General features: G+C 39.4%; 1 protein-coding gene across 2 annotated transcripts; it reads right to left on the bottom strand.

Moving 5' to 3' along the window:
• Positions 1–1,657: 1,657 nt before the first annotated feature.
• Positions 1,658–14,012, bottom strand: PTPDC1 (protein tyrosine phosphatase domain containing 1). 2 transcript variants are annotated; one of them, XM_010170608.1, is made up of 9 exons: positions 13,928–14,012; positions 10,973–11,144; positions 10,095–10,175; positions 9,755–9,873; positions 8,849–8,986; positions 6,931–8,126; positions 6,041–6,226; positions 2,922–3,032; positions 1,658–1,774 (listed from the first exon to the last, which is right to left on the bottom strand). In XM_010170608.1, the coding sequence occupies exons 1-9, from the start codon at positions 14,010–14,012 to the stop codon at positions 1,658–1,660; spliced, it is 2,205 nt and encodes a 734-aa protein (XP_010168910.1). The 2 variants fall into 2 exon arrangements, with proteins under 2 accessions (XP_010168910.1, XP_010168909.1); XM_010170607.1 differs by lacking the exon at positions 13,928–14,012 and adding an exon at positions 11,700–11,923.
• Positions 14,013–14,261: the final 249 nt, after the last annotated feature.

Raw genomic sequence — 14,261 nt, 5'->3', positions numbered from 1 at the left:
AGCCCCGGCTGCCCTCTGGCCAGAGGCTGAAGGCAAACAGCCCTCCCAGCATCCTGTAGAAGAACCAGCCTGGCGCTCTCCAGCCCCAGAGCAGACCTGCCACCACAGTGCCCACCAGCTTGAGCCTGGCACTGGTCAGATGGAGTCGTGACCAAAACACCCCCCAGACCCCCCAGCCCACTGGTCTGGCTCTCTGCCAAGCTCTGAAGCCCAGGCCTGGCCCCAAAATGGCCCCCCAGCCTCTCCTGCTCAACCCCAGCCCCATCACAGCTCTACCAAGCAAATGTACTCGAGCCAAAACAAAGGTCCTCACAAATTAATTGGTCCTTGATGGGAGCTGACTGCTAAGGCACCCTGGCTGACCTGAACCTGGTAGTTATACTGCCTTGCCTCTTCAGAAAGCTGCTTTCGTGGACGTGATTCCTGTGCAATATTTTACTTTCAAGTGTGCTTACTTTAGGATGATTCTGCCAAAATATTTGTTTGGATCTCTATTTGATATATAATCATTAAACAGTTGAAGCATGTGTAATTTATATGTATTTTAAACTGGTCTATTTTTAACTCTAAATATTAGTCATTTACAGTACCGAATAAAAATATTTTGGAAAGGACAGATTCTGGTTTAACTATTTGCATATTTCAAACTGGGTAAACTGTTAATCCTGCAAACTGGCATTCTGGTCGAAATCCTAAGGCTGTGATCAAAAACTGCAGTTATCACAGTATGTCAGAAGTTTCTGTCTTATTAGATAAAAATGCCCCTATCAAATGTATTGCAGATAATAAGATTTTCATTGACTATTTTTTAGTATTACAATGTTACATTTATTTATGCAAGTTTTTGCTGAACATAAGTACGGACAGAATTATATCCTGATTAAGGTTTGATAATTAAGGGTTTTCTCACTTTAAATAAGATCTAGAAAAGTTTAGCTACTAAGGTAAAATTTTACTCTTATTCAAAGCACTTAAAATGCTGCTATCAATTTTCTGTTAAAAAAACTTTAAAGCTTTCTTAGCCAAAAAAGTCTAAATTAAAGCCTTGATAACTTAATACACTTAATGTATTTCTCTCCTGCAATACCTTTTAGAAACACATTGGTGACAATTATTTAAGAGATTTAAAGGAAAAAATTATCTGCTGTCAATAGTAAACTTCTAGATCTGTTCATTATTACTCTTAGTCTTATTTTAAAACGTTTAACAGGAAAAGAAGTTTAATAAGTTCAGTCAATATTTATTTCCAGCAAAGCAAAATCAAATAACATTCATGTAAACATACATAACACATAAATATTAACTCAATCCATTAAACCTTTGTGTACCATGGCACTGAACTTATGGCAACTTGAAAATAATGACAGAAGTTTCTAAATCAATAAATACATCTGAAAAGAAGAGAACAGTTGACAATATAAAAGCATAGTACCTGAAACCAAATGCTACAGTACGGTCATGTGGGAGCTGTTCTTTAGAACTGTGTAGATAGAACAACTGTCACTAAAACTCCCTCTAAAAAAATACAATGCTTTGTTAAGAACTGCTATTATCTAACGTTGGGTAAATCTTACCAGAGAGCACAAAATACAATAGCTGAAAAATACAAAATGGCATGGGTCGGCCCATCTAATTCTTTGGCATAGCTGTGCAGAAATCACGAGGGATTCTCTGTTTCTTCCTTCAGCCTTTTTCTTTTTTCTTCCAGTGTTTGTTTAAATACTTTTTTCAGGGTATCGTAAACATATGGTCCGTTTTCAGAATCGAAGCTTGTCTAATAAAAGGGAGAAATTTAAGTTCAGTTGTTAAGCAGGTGTCATACAGTAAAATGCAAAGGAGATGACCAACATTTTTTAAAAAAAATAGTTTTCTTGTAGGGGGCCTACAAGAAAGCTGGGGAGGGACTTCTCATAAGGGCAGTTAATGACAGAACAAGGGGAAATGGGTTTAAGCTGAAAGAGGGGAGGTTTAGATGAGATATTAGGAAGAAGTTCTTCACTGTGAGGGTGCTCAGACACTGGAACAGGTTGCCCAGAGAAGCTGTGGCTGCTCCTCCCTGGAAGTGTTGAAGGCCAGGCTGGATGAGGCTTTGAGCAACCTGGTCTAGTGGAAGGTGTCCCTGCTGCTGGCAGGGGGGTTGGGACTGGATGAGCTTTAAGGTCCCTCCCAACCCAAACCAGTCTGTGATTCTATGATTTATCAAAGACAGTCTGTGTTTCATGATGGAGTACTTAAATGCCAACTAGACATTAAAAGAAACTAGTAGGAGAAATTTTTGTCATGATTGTTTTAAAAGGTGACACGTCTGTAAATTTACAAGAGATTAGGAAGCAGTATGATGAACGTTCTGTTCAAATAATTTCACCTGCTGAATCTGAGAAGAAAGCAGCTCTGAGCTGAGCAATAGCTTAACTTGTCAGTGTTACTAAATGATTCCAAAAGCAGAGGTTATTTATACACATACTCAGGGCCTAAAACATAACTGAATTGCAATGTAATTTCAGCAAACGATTTAAGCTGATGGAAAGACTCCAAATAGTACAGAATCTACCAAAGCCTTTGGTAAGCTGTCCCCACTGACTAATTATTCTCACCACTTAAAAATTATATTTTCCCCGGTTTGAAGAAGTCCATGAATTGGCAGTGCTGCAGAAACAGAAAAATGAGACTAAAGGATTAAGGCTGGAGCAACAGTATTTAGTTTTGTTGAGAATATTTCCTGATGATTATAAAATGTGAACTCTGAAATAGATAAGCATGAGTACACTACGTGTGAAGAGATTACTCTTACTTTTTCTCACAGAGGCCTGCTGTGTCGATTCACCCTTCACGATTTAAAACAAACAAATATGATGTCATGGACAAACAAATATGATGTCATGGACAAGTAAATATGATGTCATGGACAAATGGTTACTTGCCTTAGTGAAAGCTTTAATAGCACGAGCAAATAAGGCCTCTTCCACATCAGCTGGTAGCATCTGCAAGTTCACCACACAGTGTAAAATACAAAGGATAGTCTGACACTGTTCCTGGCGGGTAAAAGGAAAAGCAGCTCATGACAAGAAATATTTTCATTAAAAATATTGAACTTTCAGTTTTTGTCAAGTGCTGTTTAAATATCAGACTGTGCCTTCCTGGACTGAAAGCTTTAGGTGTAGGAGTTGGGGAAGGAATTTTCATGAGCCTAAAGAGCTTCTACATAATTATTTCAGTCACGATGGGAGAAATTCTTCTCTTGTAGTGTACCACAAACTGCTCTGGCAATTTCTAAGAGGTCAGGCGTGCATCTGGAGACTTATTTATCAAGGTCCTTTACATGAACAGTAGCATCCATGTGAATTGGCACAGAAAAAGTGAGATTTTATCTTTTCAGACAAAAATGCTATACATGTTTAGGGCTCTTTCCCCACCTAACATAGGATGATCTGCACCTCTGTCCTATCAAGTCTCCTTCACCATTAAAGGAAGTTTGCAGAAAGACACCTGGGCAGTGCTAGCCAGGATGCATAAAGGGATCAACAGTATTTGTGGCTGCTTCTTCCCATCCCTTTTCCAAGGGAGACAGATCTCCACACTGGCAGGTCACTTAACAGAGAAAATTAAATTAAAACTTGAGAGATTTCTGAGAAGAGCAGCTAAATATGCACCAGTACATAAAGGGAGCTGACTGGCTGGGGAGCAGATGAGCAGGAAAGAACCTGGGTGTCCCAGTGCATACAAAGTTGAACGTGAGCCAGTAACTGGCCCTTGTGGTAAAGGGAGCTTAAAAGCATCCTGGGCTGTGTTAGACAGAAAGTTGCCAACAGGTCAATGGAGGTGACATCTGGAGTGCTGGGTCCAGCTCTGGGCTCCTTGGTACAAGGACATCAACACACTAGAACAAGTCCAGACAGGGGCCACAAAGATGATGAAGGGACTGGAGCATCTGTCATACAAGCAACCTGCTCTAGTTGACTCTTTCGAGCAGGGCAGTTGGACTAGAAGATATCCAGAGGTCCCTGCCAACTCAACTGTTCTGTGATTCTGAAATAATTCAGGATCAGATAAGATTAAAATTCATATTTTTAAATGAAAAATAAAAATATTATTCCTTTCCCATTCATTTATAACAGGTGTCAAGCAGTTATTTTTTTATTTAATACAAATGGAAAGTTAAAACTGATAGAATGAAAGAATACTGCAGGAACAAACACGATGTTTTTAGTTGAACTCAGGAATTCTGAATGTTACGTCATTAAGATGGTAACCGCATATAAAGTTCTGACCACCTATGGATTAGAAGCTGTATTCTTGGGTATCTGGAGGCTGCTAAAAGGAGCCCTATTTTCTTCATAAATACTCTGGAAACAAAGATTTCCTGAAGAATTAGGAAATGAATTTGTATAATTAAGAGATCAAAAATATAGATTTAAAAAATATATATTTTTTCTCAAATTTACCTCGCATCGAGCCCTTAGGGGAAAGCACAATTAAACAGTTTGGAGCCAGGCTCTTCTCAGTGATGCCCAACGATAGGACAAGGAGCAATGGGTGTGAGCTGGAACACAGGAGGTTCCGCTTAAACTTGAGAAAAAACTACTTTCCAGTGAGGGTGACAGAGCCCTGGGACAGGCTGCCCAGGGAGGGTGTGGAGTCTCCTTCTCTGGAGACATTCAAGACCCGCCTGGACACCTTCCTGTGTGATCTCATTTAGGTTCCTGCTCTGGCAGGGGGGTTGGACTGGATGATCTTTCGAGGTCCCTTCCAATCCCCAACATTCTGTGATTCAGTTTGGATCAGAAGTACCTGTTTTTCATGGGGATTTCAGAATACAGATAACTATAGTTCTGACTTATGTAGAAGAATTTGACCTGGCTTCTGATCCTTTATTTGGCAAATTCTTCCTATTCTTTGCCCCAGCTCTTCCAAAGCTGATGGATTATGATGTTTTCAGAGCAAATATAACAACCATTAAGCACAGCAGCCAGATGTGCCATTAACGAAAGCCATGCATCAAGTCACAGAGGAAAGGTTTCTCACTTTGCCTCCGGATCTCAAACTGTAGAATTTGCAGGGAAATACACTGAAGCTGAGCTCCTACGTTGGGTGATGAATGGATTGAGAGCAGCTCCGAAGAGAAGGACTTGGGAGTGGTGGTGAATGAGAAGCTGAACATGAGCCGGCAACATGTGCTCACAGCCCAGAGGCCAATAACCGTGTCCTGGGCTGCACCCAGAGCAGCGTGGGCAGCAGGTGGAGGGAGGGGATTCTGCCCCTCTGCTCCACTCTCGTAAGGCCCCACCTGGAGTGATGTGTCCAGTTCTGGGGACGCCAACACAAGAGAGACCTGGAGCAGCTGGAACAAGTCCAGAGGAGGCCACGAGGATGATGCAAGGGCTGGAGCAGCTCTGCTGTGAGGACAGGCTGAGAGAGTTGGGGCTGTTCAGCCTGGAGATGAGAAGGCTCCGGGGAGATCTTATAGCGGCCTCCCAGTACCTGAAGGGGCTACAAGAAGGTGGGGAGGGACTTTTCCTAAGGGCAGTTAATGACAGAACAAGGGGAAATGGGTTTAAGCTGAAAGAGGGGAGGTTTAGATTAGATATTAGGAAGAAGTTCTTCACTGTGAGGGTGGTGAGACAGTGTCCCAGGTTGGCCAGAGAAGCTGTGGCTGCTCCTCCCTGGAAGTGTTGAAGGCCAGGCTGGATGAGGCTTTGAGCAACCTGGTCTAGTGGAAGGTGTCCCTGCTGCTGGCAGGGGGGGTGGAACTGAATGAGCTTTTAGGGCCCTTCCAACCCAAACCAGTCTATGATTCTATGATGCTACTGAATGCTGTTCAAATATAGCCTCTGGTATTTTTCTTATAATATTCATCATCATAGTATTGATTACAACTCATACTATTCAATACCCAAACAATCCTCATTCTGATTTTTAGAGAGATTCAAGCTGCCTTTTAAAAGTGCAATTCCCTCGCCTAAGGGTTATAAACAAATAGTTTAACACACATTAACAAAATTACTTGGCAGTTAAAGAATGAATTGACGTGTATAATATCTACCTTTCTCAGTAAGTAAAGTGCATCGTGTGATTCTGTGCCATTTTTTGCCAGCATGTCAACATCATCTTTGGATATAATAGGTTCTTTCAGCTGTTCTATCCAGGACCACATCAAGCTACAGAGAATAAAAGGGTCTCTCTCTGTACAGATTTTATCCCAAGCTCCATCTCGAGAATTCAGTTCTTTCTTAAAAAAAAATATAAATAAATCAAAACAAAACAGAAAATGCATCATCTATTTACTTTTGGCAACATTCTCTTTGCTTGTAGCAGTATTTGGCTGCTTACATTCCAAAGACTTAAAAAACACAGTATTTCTATTTTTTTCTAAAGCATCAACATTAATCAGCAGTAATACCATGATTCTTTAAAACAGAAGGATGTGCAGCTCAGAACCTCCCAATTACCTGCTAGAACACATAAACCAGCTTTGGATTCCAACTTCAAATGTTGCTAGGAGGATCTGGTTTTGAGGATAAGCAGTTACATTTCTACTGAATTCTTTTACACACAGAATCCTCTTGATTAGTTCTGAGAAAGCACTGATTGAAAACAACACAACTGTACCTCAAAATCTGCGGTACTGTTGTGCTGCCAGCAGCCAAGTTACAACCACAGATAATTGCATCAATTTTCATTAGTTAGTAAAATGAATGAGCTCAACCAGAAACAATGTTCTAACCTCCTGCTAGAGACCAAAACTGTGGGTGCATCTGCTTGCTTTTGAAAGAACTGGCCCATAACTGACAGATATAACCATGCACTGAGCCACAGTACAAACCAGCATCCCAATGTGCCATTTCAGAGCATGTGGTGGCATTTTTGCCATTCCAGGAATTAACCCTAGGTGAAACATGCAGAGTCCGTACATTGAATCAAGTTAAAAATTACCTGCCACATTTCTACCTTCTGCTTCACTTCATCCTCTCCCAGAAATTCATTTATATCTGCAAGTGCTTTTGCTGCCAAAACTCTTCGGGCTTCCAAACTTAATTCTGATTGTAGAACAATGTGTGGAATTGCCTCTGACACGTTTTTGCTGCCTTGGCTTTCATATCCAATGGAAAAGTGCACTTTAGAAGAAGAAGAGTCAGAGTCCTCAGAGACATAGACTCTCCTGCTATACATATTAGTCTTGCAGTCTTTTCTATGACCAACCTCACTGGTAAAGTTCTGCCTTGGCTTTCCAGGCTCCCTGGTGTTGTGGATAGATGCTAGACCTGAAGAAAAGGTTCTGCTGCGTTGTACTTCTTTGGTAGAGTTCCTTCCGTGGTAATGCAAGGATCCATCTCTTTGTCCATCCAAATTAAATTTACCTTGACTCCAGAACATGGATGTATTACGCACTAATGCTTCTTTGTTTATATCCAACTGTGGCTTTTGTTCGCCTGGGGCAGAACATTCCTCACCACTGTTCCGCTTATGTTTGTTGCACAGTAATATCTGAGCAGGTACTGTCCACGCAGTTTCTCCTTGTTCTAAAAGAAATTCAGTTCTCCTTAAATCTGAGTCACTATAGCTTAGACGTCTTCTCATATGAGTAAGAGGCTGAACATTCCTTCTTTTCCAAAGAGGATCACATTCGTGTCGCAGGGAAAAAAGAGAATCCCGGGTCTCAAAAGTGGACGAGTGGGTGTGGGAGGACTCTGACGTGTCACTGTCCTGCCTTGCAAGCTCTGTATCTAGCTGTGTGGACATCAACTGAGAGAGAGTCTTTTCAATTTCAGCAGAGAGATCTGGTATATCTAACAATTCTGCCTCTATCACCTGTCTGTTTTCAGCCAAGTCTACCAACAATTTGCAAACTAGATGAATAATTTTTGGCACGTGTTTGAGATGCCTACTCTCATAACCATGGAGCAGATGTCTCTGACGGGTCAGGTACTGGGACAGTGTCACTGTGTGCACCTTGGGCTCACAGCACGCAAATACATTCCTCAGAGGAACCAAAAACTGGGTGAATTCTCTGACGCATAACAACTGTCCTCTAGTCTGAATAGAATTAGGCCTTTTTGCTCTGACAAAAATAATGGCTTGATCAGCACTCATTCTTGTTGCAAAAACTAAGTAGCAAGCTATTAGAACACCTGGAAAAATATAAAAACAAGCATTAGTGAAGAACTAACAGACTAAAACAAACATTCAGTGGAACTACAGGATAAAAATTAATACAGGTAAAGATTCAGGCTTTATGCCCTCTATTAAGTGATGCTGTTACCCAAGTGTAACTGCCTTTATTGGACCACAAGGTTGCAAACCCATTCTCACTACTTTCAGTGAGAGCTAGTTTCTCACCACAGCATCTTGAGGAGTTCCATCATTTCTGAACACAGGAGCAATGGTGGCTTCTACAGGAAGGACATAGGCAAAAAGGTCTCAAAAGGGAGTGAAGTAAGTGAAATTTTAGCTGCTCCACCACATCTACCTGATCTAACAACGAGTGGCAGGTTTGTAATGTAACAAACATTATGTATTACATGTAATACACATGTAATACATACTGGAAAATGGAAGTGTACTAGGTGAATTTCCCATCAGAAAGAACCTGTCCCCTTTGAATGTAACAGGGAATTATTATACAGATTCAAAAATTTTCTAACCTTACAGGTTACTGCTTTAATATACTAAACCTGATCTCCTCCTGCCATTCAGATCATTTTCACAAATGTGTTTCGCATTTTTAACCATTTTATAGATGTGCATCTTGCAGTGACATAAAATCTAAACAAATTATTAATAATTTATAAGCAGAGACTGTTTTTCATTTTTAGAAAAAACAATTCTGTTGACCTTGCAGTAGAGCACGTACCTGTCCGCCCAAGTCCTGCGTGACAATGAACAGCTACCCTCCCTTCCTGCAACGCAAAAGCCATGACCTTTACCATATCAAGTATAGTGGTGAGAGATGCCACTCCATAATCCTTCCATCCAAAATTATAAAAATAAACTGAAATAAAAAGAGAGAGAGTTATTTTCTGTTGTACCAAATCTGAAATTTTCAGTACTATATGCAGAGGAGAGATGACTAATAAGAGTAACTGAAACTGCATAATGGATCTTAGGAATCCATGTATTGTTTGCAAGAGACTATTTTCCCATTTCAGAGTACGCTTGCTATTGAAATTTGATAAATACATGAAGCTAGAAAAGATTTGGCAAACTGAAGTTCAGCTAGAATGTAAAAGGTGTAACAAAACCGAGTGATTCATACAAAAATTACTGAGCTATATATAGGTGCAGGGTAATTTTTTCTTTTTAGAAATAAAAGCACTTCTTCCATCAAAAGCTGTTTCTTACAGAAAGGCACTTTTTCCTCACCTCACCATAATATGAAAATACAAAAATACCGTCAATACAAATGTCCTCAAATGAAACAAGCTTTTACAGTCTAGATAACAAAGCATGAATTGTACTAGAATTTGAAACACCATTAATGTCTTATAAATTTGGGAACTCAGAAGAAAAAATTAACCAACAGTTGTCCCTTCTTTATTCTAAACACCTAAATATAAACCCTCCATCTCACTCTACATACATACGACCTTGGATAATATGTTACTCGCTCTTGATTATATTTGCCAAGTTTCATGTGTACCTCCCACTTTGTAAAACATCTCTTATATAGCTGCTTTTAACACACCAGGATTCAAGTAAAAATATCTTTTAAGTGCCAAAATCAATAATTAATGAGGAATAGCAGCAGGAGGGAACTTACTTCCAGCCTCCATGAAAGCTTCAGGAAGGTAGGTGAAGCCGCTTTCTTGCTCCAGAGGATTCCCACAGCTCGCATGCTCCCCAGCACGCTGAAGGTTAATTATGGTTTTTATGCCACATCTTAAGGAAGGAATAAATTAGTCCAAGTATTATATGCAGCCAAAATCTCATTATCCCCTATTTTTTGAAACACACATTTATTCTTAGTGGAGAATAAATCTTTACCTCTATATCGTTAAAATGAAAGGATCTTTATCAACAATCCAAATCTATGTTGAAAGAGAAAACGGATCAGGAATCACACAACCATACCTACAATAAATAATGACTAAATTTGTTACCTTTCAAACTGTTCAATAATGTTGTACTTTTCAATTAATTCTGTTGAGGGTCGAGCCATAGCCAGTATGTTATTTGTTATCCTGTGAAATTAGGAAAGTAGATAATGATGTTGTTATTAATAATTTACTGGGTATTAATCTACCAAAATAAGAAGATGATGTTATTTCCAAGAAAGACAGAAATACCTTGCTGATTAACTAGAAATAATTTTTTAAAAAATTCTACTATCATGTACTGTTAGTGATAAATCCTGTTAAGCTGATACAGGTATGACATATCAAGATCATTACTGGAACTGTTTAAACGCCAGGCCAATGAACATATTAAAAAAATCCTTTGAATAGAAATGTGGACTCAGATCTGTTTGGCCCTTTAAGGTTTATAGGCTTCTGAATAGCATTTGCCATTACAAAAAAAATCAGTAAGAATGTAAAGATACACTTTGTGTGAATATTACTGCATATTAATGTGCTTTTGAACACACACCTTACATTACTTAATCTTCAGTAAATGTTTTTACTTTTAAATTCCATTATGAACACATTTTAAGTAATTTGCATTTTAAACATTAGCAATAACTGTCTACAATCCAGAACAGTTTTTTGACAATTCATAGATTGTTTTTTTTTTATCTGAACCAAGCTAACTGTAAGTAAACAGAAGTCTTTCATCATCTTTACTGGGCTACGAAAAAACGGCCATTATGGTTCACTGTGCAGTTGTAATTCTGAATCAAGCCATCATTATGTTTTATATTTAACTTAGCAGCAGCTGATTTTAAAAAAAAACCAACCCTCATTATTTTACTTTGAATTCTCTCTTTTAATAAATACAAGGGATGCAGTTACATTTAGCAAGAGTAAATTCTGCTTATTACCAAGAGGAGTAGACCCCTTTAATGGCTTGCTCCTGGTCACTCCATCGAGCTGGATTTTCATACTTGCAAGCACGGCCACCACACCCCACTGAACACTGCACGGGACCAGGAATGACATGGCGAAGGTGCTCCCCTACTTTAGTATATTTTGGTGCTGGACGCCTCAAACTTCCTAGAACACAGGCAAAACCAGATTTAGTAAGGAAGCTTAGAAATTCATCTCTGCCTTAAAACTATCAGTTCAATCTTAAAACTGCAAACAGCATGGAGATATTATTAAAGCTCATTTGTCAACACAGACTTAAATTAAGGATTCTGAGGGGAAAAAAATGCTTGAATTACTGCAGAAGTTGTTTTTTCCTCACAGTAACTTTGTTTTTTCTGATTAACTTGGACATGTGTAGTATGCTTAGCAAGAGAAAAAAATGTCATGATCCTCTTCCACATGACACTGGAAATACTTAGCCATACAGTTGGTGTATGTGTGAACGTGTGCTCTCGGTTCTCTATAACCGAGCTGTGAGAGTGAAAAGCATTTATTAGTCCTTGAATAAGGAATCCCTGAACAAAATACGACACACAGGAAAACAAAGTAAAACCCAGTATTTTATGCATATATATATATATACATATATATATAAAATACACTTAACAGAACAAAAGTATATTAATTTAATACCAAGAAAATACCCAGAACTGCCAACAGTCATAATGAAAAGTACTTTACTTTTTTTTTCAGGAAAAGTTGCATCCAGCTCCTCAGGGCTGAGAGACGATACCGCCACCATAACCCGGTGAGTCGATGATGAGAGCACCTCTACAACTGAGCTCCGGCGCCTCTGGATCATACGCAGAAGGGGATCGGAGGAAGAATGCCTCCGACCCTGGAAAAAGCTGCTGAAAATACTCACTGCCGAGCGCCTTCGGGGTGAACCCTGCATGACTGACCAGCCCCAGCTACCGCCTGGGAAGGCTGCTGGGGATGAACTGGTAGGAAAACCAAGTTGCTCAGCGCTGAAGTTGCAGAGAGCTGAGCATCCTTCTGTAGGCTCCAGCAGCTCGTCAGCATGGGCTGAGCTGTCTCCATAGTAACTAACAATGAGGGCGCTGCTGCCAGCTATCCTTGGGGCTGCTGGGTTCTCTAGGAATTGAGTCTGGTTGGGACAAACTGTTCCCCCTGCCTGATGAAAATAGTTGAATTTCAAGTAGATAATTTTGCAAACGGATTTGGAACAACCAAAACATTTTTTTCCAGAAACAATGTGAGTATTGAGTTAGTTGTAAAGAACACGCATTCAGAACTCCCTGAGACACAAAACACTAGATTCAAAAGAACAATCAAAATGTAGCTGGAGGCTCTGCTTCCTGAGAAATCTGCAAGTACATTATACTCCCCCACCTCCTGGTTTAACATTCCACAACCACCTCTCCTCCTCCACTTAGTTGTTCCAAAATGCATCATTAGCTCTGTAATAACTGGGATTAGTGTGTTCCTACCGAAATGGTTCAGTACACGATGAATTGTAGACTGTTGGCTCTGGATTATTCTATCTTCTAACAAAACACAATTTGTTATTGAAAACAAAAGGCTTCTTTTTTTTTTTTTTTTTCTTCCATGGCGCAGCTTTTTTATTAAGCAAAGCTGTTAGCCCTACAGTCCGAGAGAAAGCAGAGGATGGGGAGGAGAAGATAAATCAGTTGAATGCTTTAGGCTTTTGAAGGTAGGTATTAGGTGGCAGACTGCCTCCCACTTTGCTTCCAGTGTGCCAAGGAGATTGAGCTGACCAGAAAGATTGGAACACTCTCAAAAGCACAAAATTCTCATGCAACTATGTGGAGAACAGACTATAGCAATGCTAAAAAAGACTCTGTCATCCCATTGTCTGTGCATTAAACTGCATGTTAAAGAGAGAGACAATGGGGAAATCAAGAAATTTACCATAATTTGATCAATAATCAAAGTAATCCCATTGCCTTTTCCTAAGGATACTGTCTTCAGTCTGTGTTTCACGTTTCTTTTGTACTATGAAAACTCTTACAGAGGAATCTGCATAAGAGAAAGTGTTCTTCTGATAAAAATTAATCAGGCACAAACGTACTGTTTCTTCTAGGTACTGAACAGGAACTGAGTGACTGAATTTTGAACACTGCACCCAGCTCTTAAGGAAACACAGTAAGGTTTGATGTAGATACCAGGCCTGAAACATCAGTAGCCGTGACACGTGAGAAAAGGACAATTTTAAAGCTGACTCTGTTAGCTGTTGTCTCAAAACTCTGACTATTCTAATTCAACAATAAAGCTGATGTCAAGAGGTGAGAAAATATTTAAATGTGCTTTTATTTTGGGGACTGGGTGGAAGAGAAAGGAAATTTAAAAGGTTATTTCAAGTGCTACCTATATCCAGGAAACATGAAAAATGTTTTCTAATTACATTGCCTTTTTATATTTAATTCTTTTTCTCTTTCTCTTCCCAGAAACTTTCCTTTAGTATATATCAAATGATAGTGGAGCCAGAAATAAATAAACATAACAGAACAAAATAAAATGGTGCACATCATTATTTTCCTACTGAACCTAGCAGGATTTGCAGGTACTCATCCAAAATAGTAAGAAAGAATTACATTCTATAAGAGTTTAAATACTTTTTTAGAAAGGGGTGTTTTATTGAAGGCATGTTTATATTTTCAAAGAGCTAGGCAGTTCCTGAACACAAAAATCACACAGCTTCTTCAATTAAGAAACCTGACAATACAGAAGCTACAAGAAAAGCTCAACATATTAACACATCGTGGTGATGGTAAAGTAATGCAGTTTGGGTTTGTTATAGACATTTTATGTTTATAATTGGGGATGATATTTCTGGGTTTTTTCATTTTTTATGGAAAATAGTTGGTTTTTTTTCAGAATTTCTCCAAGCAGTTTTTATGAATGGCATATCAGAGAGAAATTATTACCTGAACTCATATTTGCAAGATATAGACTGCTCTCTAGCAATGAAGAATACGGTAGTTCATTTTGCAGCAGAACTCCTGCAGCCATTGCAGTACCTGTTGAAACAGCAATATATTCACTGAAAACCTACAACAGAAGCTCCAAAATGCAAAATAAAGCTGAGTTCCTGGCACCTGGCCATAGAGTTGTGCAAGGCTGAAGATTTGGGCAGTCAGGCATGGACTGCTGTGGGGGTTTCACTCCTTTGGCTGCAGCCAAACACAGCTGCTCGCTCACTCCTCTATCCCCAGCCCATCCAGAGAATATGGGAGAGAATCAGAAGGGTAAAAGTGAGAA

Source organism: Antrostomus carolinensis, unplaced genomic scaffold, assembly GCF_000700745.2.
Source record: "Antrostomus carolinensis isolate BGI_N321 unplaced genomic scaffold, ASM70074v2 scaffold50316, whole genome shotgun sequence".
Classification (NCBI taxonomy): domain Eukaryota; kingdom Metazoa; phylum Chordata; class Aves; order Caprimulgiformes; family Caprimulgidae; genus Antrostomus; species Antrostomus carolinensis.
The sequence above is the reverse complement of the archived record's forward strand: the minus strand, read 5'-3'. Positions and strand labels throughout refer to the sequence as shown.

Coding starts and splice junctions, on each gene's coding strand:
- PTPDC1 (XM_010170607.1), bottom strand. CDS start 11,913: ATGCAGGGTTCACCCCGAAGGCGCTCGGCAGTGAGTATTTTCAGCAGC. Junction 8,987..9,754: donor AGCTTTCATGGAGGCTGGAA/GTAAGTTCCCTC, acceptor TTTTTATTTCAG/TTTATTTTTATAATTTTGGA. Junction 6,227..6,930: donor AGAAGGTAGAAATGTGGCAG/GTAATTTTTAAC, acceptor TTTTTTTTTAAG/AAAGAACTGAATTCTCGAGA.